Source organism: Tetrao urogallus (assembly GCF_951394365.1).
Source record: "Tetrao urogallus genome assembly, chromosome: 1".
NCBI lineage: Eukaryota > Metazoa > Chordata > Aves > Galliformes > Phasianidae > Tetrao > Tetrao urogallus.
In genome coordinates this window covers 178699573-178717232 of record NC_136813.1, presented here as the reverse complement: position 1 = coordinate 178717232, position 17660 = coordinate 178699573, and the positions used below count along the sequence as shown (strand labels likewise).

At 36.2% G+C, this 17660-nt stretch overlaps 1 protein-coding gene across 1 annotated transcript in view; it reads left to right on the top strand.

Annotated features, from left to right (window-relative positions):
- The window catches only part of CPNE8 (copine 8), a gene marked incomplete at both ends in the record, with an annotated part of 92195 nt that overhangs the window by 53044 nt on the left and 21491 nt on the right, over positions 1-17660 (top strand). The window contains 4 exons of the mRNA XM_079541777.1: positions 685-726; positions 7006-7081; positions 12202-12255; positions 14336-14397. Coding sequence (XP_079397903.1) covers positions 685-726; positions 7006-7081; positions 12202-12255; positions 14336-14397 — 234 coding nt within the window. The remainder of the gene's footprint in view (positions 1-684; positions 727-7005; positions 7082-12201; positions 12256-14335; positions 14398-17660) is intronic.

Sequence of the window (17660 nt, the reverse complement as noted above, 5' to 3'; positions counted from 1 at the left end):
AGGGCCTTCCCCAAATCTTGGGTGAATCACACACTTTTCATTTTTCACTATTGCAGACTGTTTAGCAGAGGTTCATGCCATCTACCAGATTGAAGTTTTCTTTTATTCTGGTGTTGTTACTTTCGTTTAACAACCAAAATGTATGATGTAGAATTTTAAAAGTTTGATTTGCTTGGTTTTGTACTGTTTTTAATCTGCTCGATGCTATCGAAGAATTTGTGCTGCATAATGACATGCTCAAGTTCTCTTCTTCTCAAAGGAAGACGTTTCTCTTCTCAAATATGGGTACATAATTTTTTTTTTCTGAAAGGTGTTACTACTTCACAGTAGATATTCCTTTCCCATATAATACCAATACCAATAACTCACAATGAGTCTCATTTTGTTAACCTTCTTAAAAAGGCTGGTAGTACTTTAATGTTTAAAGAATCAATTAGAAAAACAAACAAACAACAACAACCCCCCCTGAAGTATTTGTTCCCTTAGCTTTTACCATATTTTACTATTCATTTATGAATTTATATTGAGTAACCTGAGTGACTTTTTTCTTCACAATAAGAAACAACTGGAAAATCTGGTCTTCTAGCTTTGGCACAGTTGAGGTATCCAAATGCACTTAAATATAAAATTCAATTTTGTACATTAGAATATGAATTTTAATTGTGTTTTTCTCAAATTTTTTAGGACAATTAAAGTAGAGGTGTATGACTGGGATAGAGATGGAAGGTAAGGCATAATTTCTATTGCTTTCTATTTATTTTAAGAATATGTAAATATACAGTAGCCAGAACTGGACTATAGGTACTAGAAAAAAAAAAAAAAAAAGTTGCTGTCTTACAGTTCTGTTGTGTTTTGCAATTGAGATAAGTGCTGATGCATCAACATATTTCAAACATGAGATTCATACCTGGAACAAGATGGAATGTTTTGTGAATCTTATTAGTGCTAATAGTTACTGTATACATATGAAAGGAGGGGTAATCCATTTGGTAACCTCTTTTTTTTTGCTTAAGGCGAAAGGGTTTTAAATAACTCCATCATCAAAAGGAGGATGGTGGAATAAATGTATGTGGATTTTTTGTAGCTAATTTCAAAATGGGCAATATGTAATTTTCAACCTTATTGACTGTACTTAGTGTATCCTCTTTCTGGTCAGACTCAATTGCTTTAAAAAATGCTTGAGCTTGTGTCTTCATACTTTGGAGAGAAAGTATATTTATGAGTCACGATACTAGCACTTGCATGTAATACAAAAATATGTTGTTTTCTATTTCTCTATCTGTTGACCTGTCTTAATTATTTCTTGTTAATTTATATTTTTAAATATATGAATATGCAGTTAATTTGGATACTTAGGAGTATATTGTTTATTATATAATAATGCCTCTAATATTGCTAAAGCAGTTTGTTTCTAGTTCTTCTGTGGCCAAATAGATCTTGTGTTAGTAATAGGGCAATTTACCCTGTGCTGTCATTCATTTCTCTGCTGATAAGAGCCCAAACCAGTTTCTCAATTTATAACTTTGTCTTTTTGATTCCATCATGAAATCTGTTGATTTATAAGCATTTTTACCACATATTTGTGCTCTGCAATTATCACCCTGTAGAACAAATTCATCCTTCTTCATGAGATACTTCCTGGAAGGAAGTAAAAAAAAAAACATATTAATTGCTTATAGATCATAGAATCATAGAATCGCAAGGTTGGAAACAACCTACAAGATCATCCAGTCCAACCACCCTCCCATTCCCAGTACCACAAGCTACTAAGCCACATCTCACAGCTCCTCATCCAGGCACCTCTTGAACACTGCCAGGGACGGCGACTCCACCTCCTCCCTGGGCAGCCATTCCAGTGCCTGACCACCCTTTGAGAGAAAAAGTTTCTCCTCATGTTCAACCTAAACCTCCTCTGGTATAACTTCTGGCCGTTTCCTTGGGTCCTACTATTTGCCTGGGAGAAGAGGCCAGACCCTTTTACACCACAACCTCCCTTCAGGAAGTTGTAGAGTGCAATGAGGTCTCCCCTGAGCCTCCTCTTCTCCAGACTGAACAATCCCAGCTCCCTCAGCCGCTCCTCATAAGACTTGTGCTTCAGACCCCTCACCAGTTTCGTTGCCCTTCTCTGGACACGTTCCAGGGCCTCAATGTCTTTCCTGTAGTGAGGGGCCCAAAACTGAACACAGTACTCGAGGTGCGGCCTCACCAGTGCTGAGTACAGGGGGATGATCACCTCCCTGCTCCTGCTGGCCACACTATTTCTAATGCAGGCCAGGATGCCGTTGGCCCTCTTGGCCACCTGGGCACACTGTTGGCTCATGTTCAGCCGAGCATCAACCAACACCCCCAGGTCCCTTTCCTCTTCACAATCATCCAGCCACTCATCCCCAAGCCTATGACGCTGCATGGGGTTGTTGTGGCCAAAGTGCAGAACCCGACACTTGGCCTTGTTAAACCTCATCCCATTCACCTTGGCCCAGCGATCCAGCTTATCTAGATCCTTTGCAGGGCCTCCCTGCCCTCAGGCAGATTGACACCACCTCCCAATTTGGTGTCATCTGCAAACTTACTCAGGGATAACTTACTGAGATAAGCAATTAAAAATATGAGGATTAAAATTATTAGAAAAAAAAAAGTTGCTACATCACTATAAAGATTTAATATTATATTAACATCCTCTACTTCACACTTAAATCTGCCAAATCTTCAAAAATGTGACATACTTACAATTTGTAGGCAAGGTACAATATTTTGTGAAAATAATCTGAAAACAAAAAATGAGACAATATTTCCAAGTTAATAAAAAAGAAATATCCTATTTTATTAATCTTCATTAAACCCAATGTGCTGACTTGTTTCCTTTAAAATCTGAATTTGAGATGTGATTAAAAGAAGAAATCTGACAAATAATAATTTTATGGGCACAATTTTGAGTGAAAATATCAACATACTGTGGAATTCAGGCAATCATCAATCTCTTCTGTCCCAGCCACTGGGACAGATTGTCTGCTTTTGTTTACATCTCATTCTGAATACCTGTTAAATGAGTATCTTAAAAAAACAAAAAAGTGAAGAATATTATTTCCATGTATTCCTTCTTACTCCAACCATATGATTTTTTGCCTCTTGCTTTCCACCTTTTTTGAATTTAGAAGCATACAAAGCAATGGCTTTTTACACGTTAAATTCCTTAAAGATGAGACAGTGCTCATCTCATGTAACTTCAGACAATTTAAAAATCAAGCTGCTAGATTGAGCTAATCATTTAAGCTATTTCAGTATCAAACCAAGCAAAATGGTATTCTGCATTCTGATTGAATCTGTCTCAATAGGAAGAAATTGTCATTTGGTGATGCTTATGACTTACTAGTGATCCTAGCAAGAATATTCATTATTAATTTAACTTGAAGTTAGCCAAATGGATCTGAAGTGAATCCTATTCAGGATGCTTAATTAGTCTATCAAGGTTTTGTATAATGCCACTGTTAAACAGATTACATTAATTTTCATTTCTCATGGACTCTTTGTTAATTATCAGTTGATACAATAGCTGATTACCTCACCAGACTGCCTGTTTGTGCTTCAGAGATGTGAAGTCCTAGGAAGAACAACCTTTGGAAGATCATCAGGGAGCCTGCTAGATAGCAGAGCGAGCAACAATGAATGTTGCAGGTTGTTCTGCAGTCGATAAAACAACAGTGCCGGGCATATGCTTGATTTGTGATTTAGTGTTCTTTTGTTCAGCAGCCTTGAGTTAGAGGATTTTTTTCCATTTTTTTTCCCCACATCCTGTATCATCCATGCTTTGGGAAATGGCTCCGGAGTTGAGCTTGTTGCTGCAAAGTTCATGAATTACATTAGAAGTAATTGTATGTTCTTAGCTCTCATTTATTTTCCAACATCACTTATGTTTCTTGACTGTTCAATTCTTGACTATTCTTGACTTAGTATTTCTTGACTAGAGTTTCTTGACTAGATCATCTTAACTTTAACCTATTGTTTAAAAGATTTGCTTCTTTTTGTGTATTTTAGATGACCTAGCATTTCTAGCTTAAATAATTTGTTTTTCCATGGTTTTAATCAAGCAATGCAAAAAAGTTTTATATGGACAGTTAAGTGCACTGGATTCTTTTTTTTGTATTTTATACACCCCCAACAGAAATATTTGCAGTGCTGAGTTCTGATGTTGTTTATTTCTGAAAACATTTGGAAGATTCTGTATCAGGATACACGGCACTGATACATATCCATGGCATAAAATCTTGAGTATACTGTGTGACCACAAATGAAGGACATCAGCAATACTCAGGTGTTTTTATTTCTTTCTGAAGGCTTTTCCAGTAACTTCAAAGAAATTGTTGTCTTGCAGATGTGGTGCAAAAGCCATTCCACAACCTTGGCTTTTACAGTCTGTTGTACAGAATAAAATGCTGTTCTTTTTTCTTGAAATTTAAAACGATGTTATACCGTGCTAACCTAGGGGCTCCAAAACAATCCCTGAAAAATCTAACCACTGCAAGAGGTAAAAATTTCTCTGAGAACCTGAACACTGTAAATCTCAGATCCCAGCTGCTTTCCTCTTACTTCTTGTCTTCCATCTCTGAACTCTTTCTCCAGCTGCTTAGTTGATTTTTAAATTGTTAGACTTGTCACTGACATATTTCCAGGGATGACTGACATTTTCTCCATTGTTTTTTCCTTTTAGATTGTTAAAAAAAAAAAACAAAAAACAACCCAAAGCTAATGACAATTCCGAATGTGATTTTCAGCACTTCAAAGCACCGTATCAGAAGTAGCAGTTTTAGTGAGTTGGGATTCAAGTGATTGTTTGACGTACTGAGTCTCTGATTCAGAGTTCTGACATGCAGTTCATGGACAAAAGTGTCTGAGTCCAGGAATGTTTGGTGTTAGGAAGCCAAAGGTCTACCAAAGACAACTCCTTCTGGTTCTCAATTCAGACACTAATAAGGAAATCTGTCAGGTGATGTGCAATCATGAATGTTGGGAGGGATCAATGTTATATTTTTCTGAATGAGTTGTACTTCCAGCAAAGGCAAATGTCCAGCAGGTACTCATCTTTCAGAGCCAGTCTATTGGAGGGAGTGCATCCATCTCAGTAGGGATTGCTCATGTCTAGGCTGATGGTCTTTTAAGAGCAGAGAGCTCAGGGACCACACGTTTTCAATGAGATTAGTTAGAGGAATTAAAACTTTCTAGCTCAGTTCTTACTGGTTTGTGTATACTGACACAAGGAAAAGGAAGCCTTCCGGTGTCTCAGAGAATTAAGGAAATAGTAACTCATAAGCAGTACAGATTTCAAAGTATTTTTCCCAGAGAAAAACCCTATCTGAAATTGCTTATCCTCTGCTACAGCATATTCACATGTAATCATTGAGCAGCTGCTTGATTTTCTGCTTTTAAAAAAATACCAGATGACCTGAAAATTAAAGATTGTTATTAAAAATTGCTATAAAAGGGAAAGGTTCATCTTTTAGTGAGGTGCATTTTTTCCAGAGCTGTGGTGACTCAAAATTAAATATATTTTATATGCTGCAGTCTCTATAGCTCTCAAGTTCTATTGCTTCTATGCTGCCTTCTTCTATTCCCCTGGTACAATAGTTGTCGCAATCCAGGGAGTGTTTAGAAAAAGGAGACAATATCTTTAAAATGTGTTTCGTAAGAAAAGTCTTTGTCTGTCTCAGAAGCAATTTTCCAGTCTCCAGAGTGGAAGGGGATTGTTTCATGACTCTGAATCAGGGTAGTCAGTAATAGCTTCACTATATATATTTCTCAAGCCTTCTGCGGGATGCTTTAGTCGTTTCATTGGCATTGCCATGATGACTGAACCTTTTAATTGCATGGTTAACAGATATTTTTGAATTCCCACTGGTTTCAGATAGAGAGATTTTAATTTTGTGTTTGTTTTGTCATTCTGTTATTAATAAAGTAAGAAATTTCATGTTGCTATGGATTGTTTCTATTTTTCCATTTCTTGCGCTACAGAGGAATATTTAAATTTGCTTTTAATATTTATAGCTTAATTAGAAATGCACTGTATGTCTTAAAAACAAGTTTTACAAGCAACAAAATCATACAGCTTTGACATTCTATTCTCATTTACCACTGAAGGAAAGATTAAAAAAATCATTATTGTCGTTATCATAGCTCACTGGTTGTGAAAGCAGAGTGTAGAGGAGGTATGGTGCTTTTCTTGGCAACAGCTGTGAAAACAGAGAGAGAGGATCAGGAGGGAATGGGAGTTGGATCAGCAGTGAGAAAAGTTCAGGCAGGAGGGGCAGAGCTGGGCCCAGAAGGTCTCATGACAGCTGGAAGTTGTGTAGCAGGCTGTTAGGCAGTCAGCTGTGTGCTTGCTGCCCATTCCAGATATTCCATTCACTCCAGTCTGGCAGCCATGTGGTTTCTGTGGTTCTGCTTCCTGACCCCAGAAGCCATTCACAGTGGAGCATCATCCAGCGCTTTCCCTCTGGCCACCCTGCCCACGGTGGTTACTTTGCAGTGTGATCTCTCCTGGCTAAGAGGTGACAAAGTAGCTTTAAAAATGTGAGTGACAGAGCGTGGAAATGTGGAATTTATTCTTAGAACAGAAATAGTATTCAGAAAAGAAAAGCTTGTAACCACTGCTTTAGTGTTAGAGCAAGATGCCAATGGTGATTGAGTGAGAAAGTGGTGATATTATTTTATAGCTCTTTCGGTTTTCTTAGATTCTCCAGTGATCTGCCTCACACGTAAGCTTAATTTACAACTTAACCTTCATTGTGTAGCCAGGTAGAAGCTATCAGAAGGATTTAACCTCATAAATCAAGTCTTCATTTTTATCACTAAAGACACATCAAAGTGAAAATACAATTTTTGAAGCAAATTTTATGTTTTGGCATTGTGGCTTTCTTGGGTGTTTGTTCAGACTGGTTATGCTTCTCTTTTTTATAAATGTGTGGCTATATGTTTAAAGTAGTAAATATTCTCTTTGTTTTTTTTTTAATGTAGTCATGATTTCATTGGAGAATTCACAACAAGTTACAGAGAGTTGTCGAGAGGGCAGTCTCAGTTCAACGTGTATGAGGTAGGTGTTCTGTTCACCTTCAGAAAATAAGTGAGAAGACTTTGAGTGTTCATGGTAAACTGGTTAAATCTGCACAGTGCTTGTCAAATTTAAAGCTTTGGGATTACTTCACATTTCTCCTTTTTTGAAGAAGAGCAGAAAATCTTAGTGTTGCTCCATAAGTACTTCAGGCTCAGATGGCTGGGTTGTTAGACATAGTTTGGAGCAACTACTGAGTTATAAACCATTTCTGTGTGTGCAGTTTGTCATTTATTTTAAATAAATTTCATTTATTTCTTCTTTTACCAACTGTAACATGTCTTGTAAGTTGGATGCTAGTTTCTCTCATCTAAATAAACAGCAATGCCTACTTTAGATGCAGAGACACATGTTGGGCCTCCAGTGCATACTCGAGAATTTTTAGAGCCTTTATGCTAGGATTACAAATGACAGTGAATTTACCTTCTTTGTTTGTTTGTTTGCTGTGGTCAGTTACCATCTTTGCTTAAAAATATACTTTAAATTTGCAGTTTGGGATTCATTTATCTGCCAGCTGTTGGGGTTGTCAAGCAGTTGTTAATTCAAGTACTTCTAACTGCTGTATGACTTTCCCTTATATTGTAGATAAATGTAGACCACATCTACAGTCACTGTCCTCTCAAGGCCCCATTGCCGAAATTGTACAGGTTTGTGTATTTCAAAGCTAGTAAATCTCTGATTCAACACTTCTTTCTGAGATGTCTGAGATTACTAAGACTTGGAAAACAGAATAGTTTTTTTCTCCTTACCATTTCTGTCTTGCCATTTCTGTGAAAGCTTTTCAGCATCCTTCATTTCACATATGCTCATAGGCAAAGTGGATGGACTGTGCCCAGTGCTTGCTGTAAGCTGAAGTGCTGAATCTGAAGGATTTCCTCTGTAGGCCTATTGTAGATTGACTTTCGGACATTTGTAATGAACATTCTTTTTAATTTTATGTTCACTGTTTTGTTGCCTTCTTTGGTCAGTTTTATTCACATTTTTACTGTCTTTCATTTATGAATATAAACATTTGTACTACACAAGAAAACTCTTTAGGAAGGGCACAGTCTGTGCTGTGTTTATTGCTCTGTGGTGGGTATATACTGGGGACAGAGAAACATCAGAAAATGCTGAGTGTGCTTGCATGACATGGAGTCGTGAAGGACCCAAAGAACAGTGTTAAAGGTTGACTTTTTAATGTGCATTTTTTGCAGTTTCCAGGTGCATCTTTCTGATAATTTTGTAGCATATTTTTAATGAAGATTAACTAATTATTAAATATGAGATGTTTTATCCCTGTCATAGCTTATAAATACTGCTAAGCACAAAAATGGACCATTCTCTTTATGAGTTTTTAGTTTAGTTGTTTTCCTTTCTTTCATACTGGAGAGTCTGCAGTCTGTACTCACAAACTTAGAAGATGTTTATATCAGCTGAGTAATGAACGTAACTCAGGAAGATGCCCCATCTGCCAGAATTCCTGAGGGAAATATAGGAAAGGCAACCATGCATCCTTCTGGAAATTGCCTTTATTTTGTCTCAATTTGTGGAGCCTTGATCATTTGATTAAACATTAACTCATCCTCATACAATACATTGCTATCATCGCACCACAGTAACGCATCCCATTCCTGGGTCTGGTTGCCAGCATGATTATTCTTGTTAAAAACAGTCCTCTCATGGGAAATGTTGGTGAGCATTCCCGTTTTCTACAAGAGCTGTGGTAGCATGAAATGAGTCAGCAAATCCTAGTCCACAGAGATGAAGTACAGGAATTGAAGAAAAAAAAAGGGCACTTAACATTTTTTTTCCACTTACATTTCTGTTGTTTTGGAAAATATCTGTCTTGTTTTTGGAGCTCTTTCCTGACTCAGACACTGACTTTGTCTATGATTTTTTTTTTTGGTATTTCTTCTGTGGCTTTATCCTTGGCCTCCATATGTTACCAAAAGCCAATATCAATATCAGGGGTCAGTGGTGCCATTCAGAAAACAGGAATACATTTTTCAACCAAATCTCCTTTAGTGTAGTCTTGCTAGTATCGAGCATCTCCTCTTTCAATTTAGCAGCTACTTTGCCTTCAAATTAAAATACTGCTAATGCAGACAGTTCTGTGTGATGCCACATGATGACTTGTGGGGTCAAACGGGCTGTTGTTGCTTTTAGGATGGTTCCGTGACTGGCTGTCTCAAAGACTGTTCTCTTGTTCCCTCTTTGTCCATTCTGATAGCAGAGGTTTTTCCCGCATTTAGGCTCCCTTGTGTCCAGGCAGGTGAAACTCATGAGCAGCCTGTCTGATTTTCTTGAATGCTGACTTAATCCCATGATGAGAACTTTCTCATTTCTATTTCCCACGAGAGTGCTTTAGAAGTAAAACAAACCTAGTTTAATCATGGTCATGCTGATAGACTTCTTAATTTCAAGACTTCTTCTGTCCCTCAGCATAAATGCTTGAGACTTTCTGGGTTGTAGGTACTCTTTTTGAAAGATTTAGGTTAGCTTCTCCATTTGCAGCATGATTTCCAGCATCATGCAGTTTGCATCCTTAGTTTGTCTCAAAATTAAAATGTGTTATTTCTTCTCTATGGAAAGATAGCTTTGCTAATAATGAGAAGGCAAACCTTTGCAACTATAGGCTGTCTTTTTTATTGTTTTGTTGTTGTTGTTTTCTGTGTGGTATACCGATCTTTGTTATTCTATAAGCCATCCTTTGATCTTGGTCTACTGCCATTACACTTCAGTATTTTGTAATGTACCATATTCCTTAAAATGCTGACTGATTAGTGCAAGCACTAATGCAGAGTGGGGAAGGAGGGTTCTCCAATTATGTGCTGCACTTCTGTTTTGAAGAAGAGAGCTGGTGCTGCTGTGCAAAACAGGACGAAGATAACTTAAAGCAGTGTTCTTATTTAGATCCAGAATCAACCCAATGGAGTTACTGTAATTTGCAGGAGCTTTCTACAGTTTCACTGCACACAGTACTCTGTCGCAGAGTGCTGTGTGCAGTGAAACTGTCCTCTCTTGTTGTATCACTGACATGATTCCTACCCTACCAGGAATGTTCTGTCATAACTTCTTACTGTGATTTTGCAGTTTCTTAAATACACTATCAATATCTTACTCCCAGCAATAGCATACATTTTCTGAACAGCCAGTGTTTCCCTCCCCATACGACAATTCTATATGCTTTCCCATTTTGCTTCGACATGATCAGTCTGTGCAATATCAGAACAAAGGAGACTGAACAAATTCTTTTTTAATTGTGTTACAGCTAGACTGCCTTGGGGCAGAGAAATTTTTGAGTGCTTTTGAATTAGAAACATTGATATAACAAGCTCTTTTGACAAATAAGAGCTCAAGTAGCTTCCTTGGTTACTGTGGGGGTACAAAGCTTTTGGAGGCTAGGAAGTACTGTGATACAGTTACCTGAAATTTGAGCAAAACCTCACAATTACTGTTACTATGATAGTACCTGGAATTGTGAGATAGAGAAGCTGTGATTTCATTCATCTTTGATCCAGAGAAGATGCCTTGTCTCCCATGGCATTTCAGTCCAAGCACTAGTACATTTCCTAGCAATTCCTAAGATGCTGATTGTCAAGTTACGTGAAGCAGAAGATTCTCATGAATCTTCTTTTGGGCACTTAGCAGCATATTTCTTTTCTATGGTTGTTAACTGAGGCCTGGCCATTGGAGAGTTGTGAATGAAGGACTATGGGTCAGGCAGGCAGTTTGCTACTTCCATCTTCCTGCTTTGGGCAGTTGTCAGTAAGAGTTACCTTCCAGCTAAAATTCTGGTTCAACAAGCATTATTGCATTGCACCTGCATACAGATTTTAATTTGCAGCTCACCTGTCCAGCCACTAGGATGGTGATGGGGGATATTACTAGGAGGGGGATGGGTTATTTAGGATTTTTTAGGGTGACGGAGGGCACCTGTGTGTTACACAGTAAAAGGTTTGAAGAATACTCACCAGATAGCAGTGTGGCAAACTGAAGAGAGAGAGTCATTCTTATTTAGTCTGCTTGGGAAGTTCTCCAATGATAATTATATCTTTCTGATTTGCATTTCACAGCTGTTCTATGTTGTGCAAGGAATGTAAGGTTGGGGGTGAATTTTTGGAAGAGGCTTTGCTACTTTTCCCATTTTCAGGAATTACTGTTACAATATTTTTTAGCAATTAAGTAGCTGAGATTTCATTTGGGAATGCTTTAATTCCTTGTCATTCATGGAACATCTGTGCATAGTTTACAGTGGAATTTGGCAGTAAGAAGAATTTGAGTTTTCCTGGATGTATAGGAGATAGCTGATAAACATAATTAACAAAATAATATTTTGCTTCCAATTCTGTGTGCAATAATGAACAGGAGTACATTTTTCTGTGCATTTAGTGAAACTGTCTGAGACTTTCCTTCAGGTATTGAGAAGGGAAACAATCTTTTTTTTAAAATGCCTGCAGTGGGAGATTGTATGAATGTGGGTTCAAGATATTTAAGAGAATGATTTAATACTTTGTAGTCCAGTTCTGTGAAGATTCTTGTGCACTGAGAGTGCACTGTATTTGCCAGTCAGGTGGTGGTCTGTGCCAGATTTCATGAAATAACAAGCTAGTTTTGAGACTGTATGACCTCGGCCTTTCTTTCATATGGCAATTGCCATACCTGTCATTGCACCAAATAGAAAAACTAGGGGTAGGACAGCTCCCATTCTTCACAGATAGCACTGTGAAGATGGAAGCAGATTAATGGAAGAGGTGCATTTTAAGACAAAGAAGTGATGACCCAGAACACAGGAACACTAGAATCAGAAGTACAGAAAAATGCAAAATTTTGTGTAAATTCAAAGCCACTGTGCACTCAGTTGTAATGAACACTCACCTCTGTTGTTTCAGTCCCTTATTTGTTGAATATCAGTAACAACACTGCCTTACCCAGCACTGTAAAAATAAATCACTGGTTTTGAAATCCGTGTGTATCCCAGCCTTGAGGTGCATAAGTAGAAAGCACTGAATAAATTTAGATTCTGCAGATTCTGTTTTGTGCACTGAAAATGTCTTCACAATTATCTTTGTGTTTAATAAAAAATGACTGTGCTTTAACACTTACGTCTGTGTTTCTAGGTAATAAATCCAAAGAAAAAAGGAAAGAAGAAAAAGTATATTAACTCTGGAACAGTAAGTAGATATAATTTGTAATATTACTGAATACTTTTCTCTTGAAATACAAAGTAGTTGACTTGACATATAACAGAGTTGGAATAGAACCATCTGTGAAAGCTACAACAATAAACTATTTACTGTACTACAGCATTTATTTTCAGATGTGTTTATGTTTTTTTTTTAAAGTTGTTTTTAAGTGTGCTGTTAAGTTGCCAATGATTTTAAAAATGAGTTACACCAAAACTGGAGGCAGATTCTTGAAATTATTTGATTGGACACTATTAGATTTTGTCTGAAACATATTTGCATTTTCGAAAGTCGATTTTATGTTTAAATTTAACTGCTCACGTAGCATCAATAAAAGCTGCTAAGTCACACCCTTCATGCTAAAGCAGGAAGAGTCATAAATTTTTATTGCCAACAGCACTTTGTAAGTCCATCTTGAAAATTCTGTTAAGGCTATTTTGGGATGAGAATTTAATGTCCTTTTATTCATATTCTGTTATGAACCATTTGTTAGCAACACAGATAATTCCCTTCAGCATTTTCACATCTTCTGTGTTCTGGCACCCATGATACTCAGAGCATCTATGAGAAAATGAAGATAAATGTTGAAGAACTGTATACTGGAAAATCAAAACAGATTTTAGATACGTTCTTTTGAAAATTCAGCATGGAGTTTTTTTTTCTTTGCTCATGGAAAGTCCCAGTGAAGCCAGGAGGACTACTTTCACTCTGAAATATATAGCTTTGAAGAAACGATTTGTCAGTCTCTCATTCTTGTATAAGTCTGTTCATCAGTAGGAAAACTATCACTTATTTTGTACCTCTGTTTTAAAATGTAAAAAGTAGTTTGTGAAAATTTACCCTGCCAGATCTGATTAATTTCTTAAATTTATTTATTTATTTATTTTGCTAGTTAAAGTCTTAGAATATAGTTCTTTCAGGCTGTCTGTACTTGAAAGAACGTTTTTTACTCATGTTGGGCAGGCAGAATCAACTGTGGATTTTTTATTTTTTGTCTCAAATTAATAGGAAATTTACAACAAGTGGTTCGGTGTTAGTAATTTTCTTTCCTTTTTTCTTCTTTACTAGTGTTTTTTATAATTGCTTTTATGTTGACTCCATTTTGTCCCGTTTGCCCTCCTATGTGCAGCCTTCCTTTAACCTTCTGTGAATAGTCGCTTTCCTATATGTTTACCTATAGTTTTGTTTTTACTTCTTTCTGTCATTCACCCAAGATATTTGGTGTCCCAACAAATTTCTCCATTTCCAAACCATCTAAGATCATCATTCTCACTAATGGAAAGTTGCCTTCTGGAAAAAAAAAATTAGCAAAGTGGATGTAGGTCATTGATTGCTATCTCATGCTATTTTAAAGAAATACACTGATAGAGTAGCCATTTCCATTCATTACTACTTAGGAGGTCATTTTAAGCTCAGAAATATGGACAACATAATTTGTAAATAAAGCAAAAATAATATGGAGTGAATTCTTTGCCTCATGAACCTTTATGAAAACCTTCAATGCCAGATCTTTTCCACTTGATTTAAAATTTCTGCAACTTGAGCACTCAAAATGCCACATTTTAAGCTGCTGCTTATGTTTAGGACTCCCAAAATTCCTGAATGATCAAAACCGATAGTGAAAAAATTTCTCATCTCCTCATTTTTCTATATGTTCCACTTTAAAGATTTTTCTATATTCATATGTATGTGTGTGTATCAGTACCCAGTACAATTGCTAACATGGGAAATGGCATAAATAATAGTAGTTGAGTTCTTTAAGCAGAACTGAAGTACTCGGTAATACTTCAAAAAGAATAAGCGTAGTTTGCCTGCCCTGGAAAGTGATCTTTCATCCATTATCTTTCACTTCAAAAAAAAAAAGAAACCACCCACACTGAAACAGACTAAAACAAAACAACCACCAACAAAAAATTGTAGCAGACTTCCAAACTTGTTTCTTCCCTTTCAAAAAGGTTTCTGAAACGGTTACATTTTTTTTTTTACCTCCAAAAACATTGTGGATGTGTCTCTATTTGTTTATTTGGGAAATGACAGTTCACATCTGTCTCTTTTTGTTTGCTTTCAGGTTACACTGCTTTCCTTCCTAATTGAAACAGAAGTTTCATTCCTTGACTATATTAAAGGCGGGTATGTGATAGTCAACAAAGTTTTCCTCTTTTCACAATCTCATTGTAATTCACTAATAATTTGTACACTAAATATTTGTACATTGCTTATGATGACTCCAGGTTATTACTGTAAGAACTGTATCGTTTCCTCATGCAGAAACTGTATTTTCTTAAGTTATTCATGTCATTTAAGTTATGGAACTTCATGTGTACTGTTGGAATAGGTAATGGTACAAAAATAATGATGTTGAGTCTGATCAACCAGTGAAAATGGAATTAACTGAAAGGGAATTATATATGTACTATTAAATTAGTAAGATGCTGTTTTATTTCTTTTGACTACAGTGATCTTTGATATATTTATGATTGGCATTTATTTAGAGCCTTTCCCCATCAAAGGCATTTTTTCAATACTAATTATGTGAAGTTTATAACACTTTCAATTTCTCATTTATTGTCATTCTGAAAGGGAAGAAGAGACAGAAGGAAATGGCTTACCCTAGAATATACCTGGAAATGGGATCAAATTTCAGGAATTCTCGATTCTTAAGCTCTGTACCAGAAAGTGATATTCTCTAGAAGAAAACGGAAATAATTTACTACACATTTTTAGACACTTTTTGAGGCATACTGCCTACTTTTCTATAGCTATTTTAGATTACTATTTATCTTTCGAGGAACAAATTACCAGCTTTTTTTTTCTGGCAGTCTTCAACCAGGCTTCAGCTGAAATACAAAAAATGTCTGTGTTGTGTTTTGCCATTAGCAATACACTGCTTTATCTTTGTTTCCAGTCATGGTAATCCTACAGACGATAATGTGCTTAAGATTTATTCCTAACTCATCTATCACTGTAGTTTGTTCTGTTAAGATGATGCCACCAGCTATATTCTAGTTACAGAGGAACTGTCAGTCCATTATTTTTAAGGTTTTTAGAAATACAGCTGGAAATTATACACTATATCAAACTCATAACTGGTAGAGGGAATGGATCACTGCTAAGAAAAGGTCAATATTGTTGACCTAAGTCATGTGCTTCAGCAGAGAGTAATTTTTTTTTTCTCTCTCAAGGAGTAACAAATTCTTTGATGTTTAAATTCTCCCATAAAGTTAAATTTCAAAGTCGGGATATTCAAATTTATTGCTGTTTGTTCTTCAGTGAATAAAATTCAGTATTTTTACTAAGGGTCATAGTCTCTTATGTATGTCAAAACACAGTGTCTTTTGGCTCATTTAAGTTTAAATGCAATTAGAGCATTTTCATGGATAGTTCTTGCAAATGTGAGTGCTTAAGATTTTAAGCATGGATGTAGATGTGTTCTCTTTAAAATTGTTACTCATATCTTTGGAGAATTTTTTCTTCTTTTTCTTTTCTTTCTACTGGTCCCTTCCAATCCAAACCACTTTATGATTCCATGAACAAGGCAAGCATGGAAGGCCCAGAGATGGTGAACAGGTTCAGCTAAGAATCCAAAACTTCAGGGAAATCTGTGGTGATGAGGAAAATCAAGATCTGGATAGAAAGTCAAACCGTAGATAAGGGTCAGGATCAGTTCCAGTGATTGTCAGGTGGGCCTATGCTGAGAATTCAAGGAGGTGAAGCTATGAAGTCAGTCTGTGGGCATAGCTGAGCTGGAGTTCTGTGTTCCTCTGACATCAACTCAGACTTCAGACTTAAATGGGGCTCCTGTGCCCATGAGGGTGTGGTCAGAGGGCTGAGATGAGGCTGGTTAGGGTCACTAAGGCTTTTTACTATCCTCAGAGTGCCTGCATTTTGTTCCTGGATGCTTTTGGACAAAGAAATGATGTAGGTCTTCTAGAGTTGCAGTCATTGCCATCAGTTCAGTTATGTGGAAACACTTATGATGGAAAACTTATAATCTCTTTGTTTCCACTCTTCAGATCCTCCTGTTTCTCCTCAAAGTGGGTTCAATTCATTTGTTGTTAGAATCTGTTCAGTTTTATATCTAAATTTGGAAAGACAAGAAAAGAGTGCATACATGTGTAATCTTTTCAAATTAAGTTATCATATTTCCCACGGAGTTGTTTACAATGCTAGTTACATATCTGTATTCCGTAGAAGATTAATATAAATTCTGAATACAAATAATACTACTGTAATTCATATTGATATTTTGTGTTTTCTCTCTAAGTTCAAAGCAAAGAAGTCTTGCAATATTAATAATTACTAGTTTTGGAGATTATCCCTCTTTTTTGATAAAAGAATGGAATATAATTCAGTAGACTACTCTGCTTAAAAGTCTGAGCATTAATCATAATCATTTAATTATTTTATCTAAATCTTGTTTAGTGATTCATACATCTGTTTCTAAGCACATGCCAGTGAAAAATCTGAAGGCTTTTTTTAATAAAATGTTACCTTTTCTTCTAACACCTATAATTTTCTTCTTTGAAAACATAACCAGGAGACTGAGTTTCACAACCATTTTCTTTGATCCTGTCTTTCTCTTACTTCATCTCATTTAATTCTACTGCACATCAGTTTCAGTCCAGTTAACAAATTTTGGAGGAAGGGTGACGTGAAGTTGTCCTCATTTGTCAGTCTGTTTTCCCAACAAGTATGTCCTCCATAATATTTTTGTTTTCCTTCCTTTTAGTTAGATAAGGGGAAGCAAACAGTGATTCTGCAGGAGGCACAATATTGGCTCTTCTATGAATGGATGCTTATGAAATATTTCATGTTCAGAACTTTATTGTAATTGATTTGAAGTGTCTAGAATGAATACTGATTTAAGGGAAAGCTTGACAGCGCTAATTGTAATTAATTCGGATTGCTGTATTGATTTGATTTGTATTTTGAATCTGCACATTTTTAATTAGAATTTTTCATTATAAATATAATTGGTGACTTTTTCAAAAAGCCATAAAAAATGACATAGAAATTTGTTCATACATTCTAATTTATTTTTATTTAATAACACTGAATTTTATAGTAGTATGGTAGGAAAGAGATGGATGTCTCTTTGTATCTGTTGTGCATCAAGTAGCATCATCTTAGTTGCTAGCTTTTCCTTGTATCTTGATGCTTAATCACCTGTTACGACACTGACCTTCCTATGTTTAAGGTAGGGTAGTTTGTGCTAAAAATTAATGTATATTTCAAAAGTGGTTTTCTCCTTCCACTTACTAGCATGTTTTCCTATAAAAATCACCTCCCAGTATATGAATAAGCCAGGAATGTGTGGGTTATTGCCTTGAAGAGGAATTCATTTGGAATAATCGTGCTTTGTAGGAATGACTGGAACACTTAACAGAGTATTT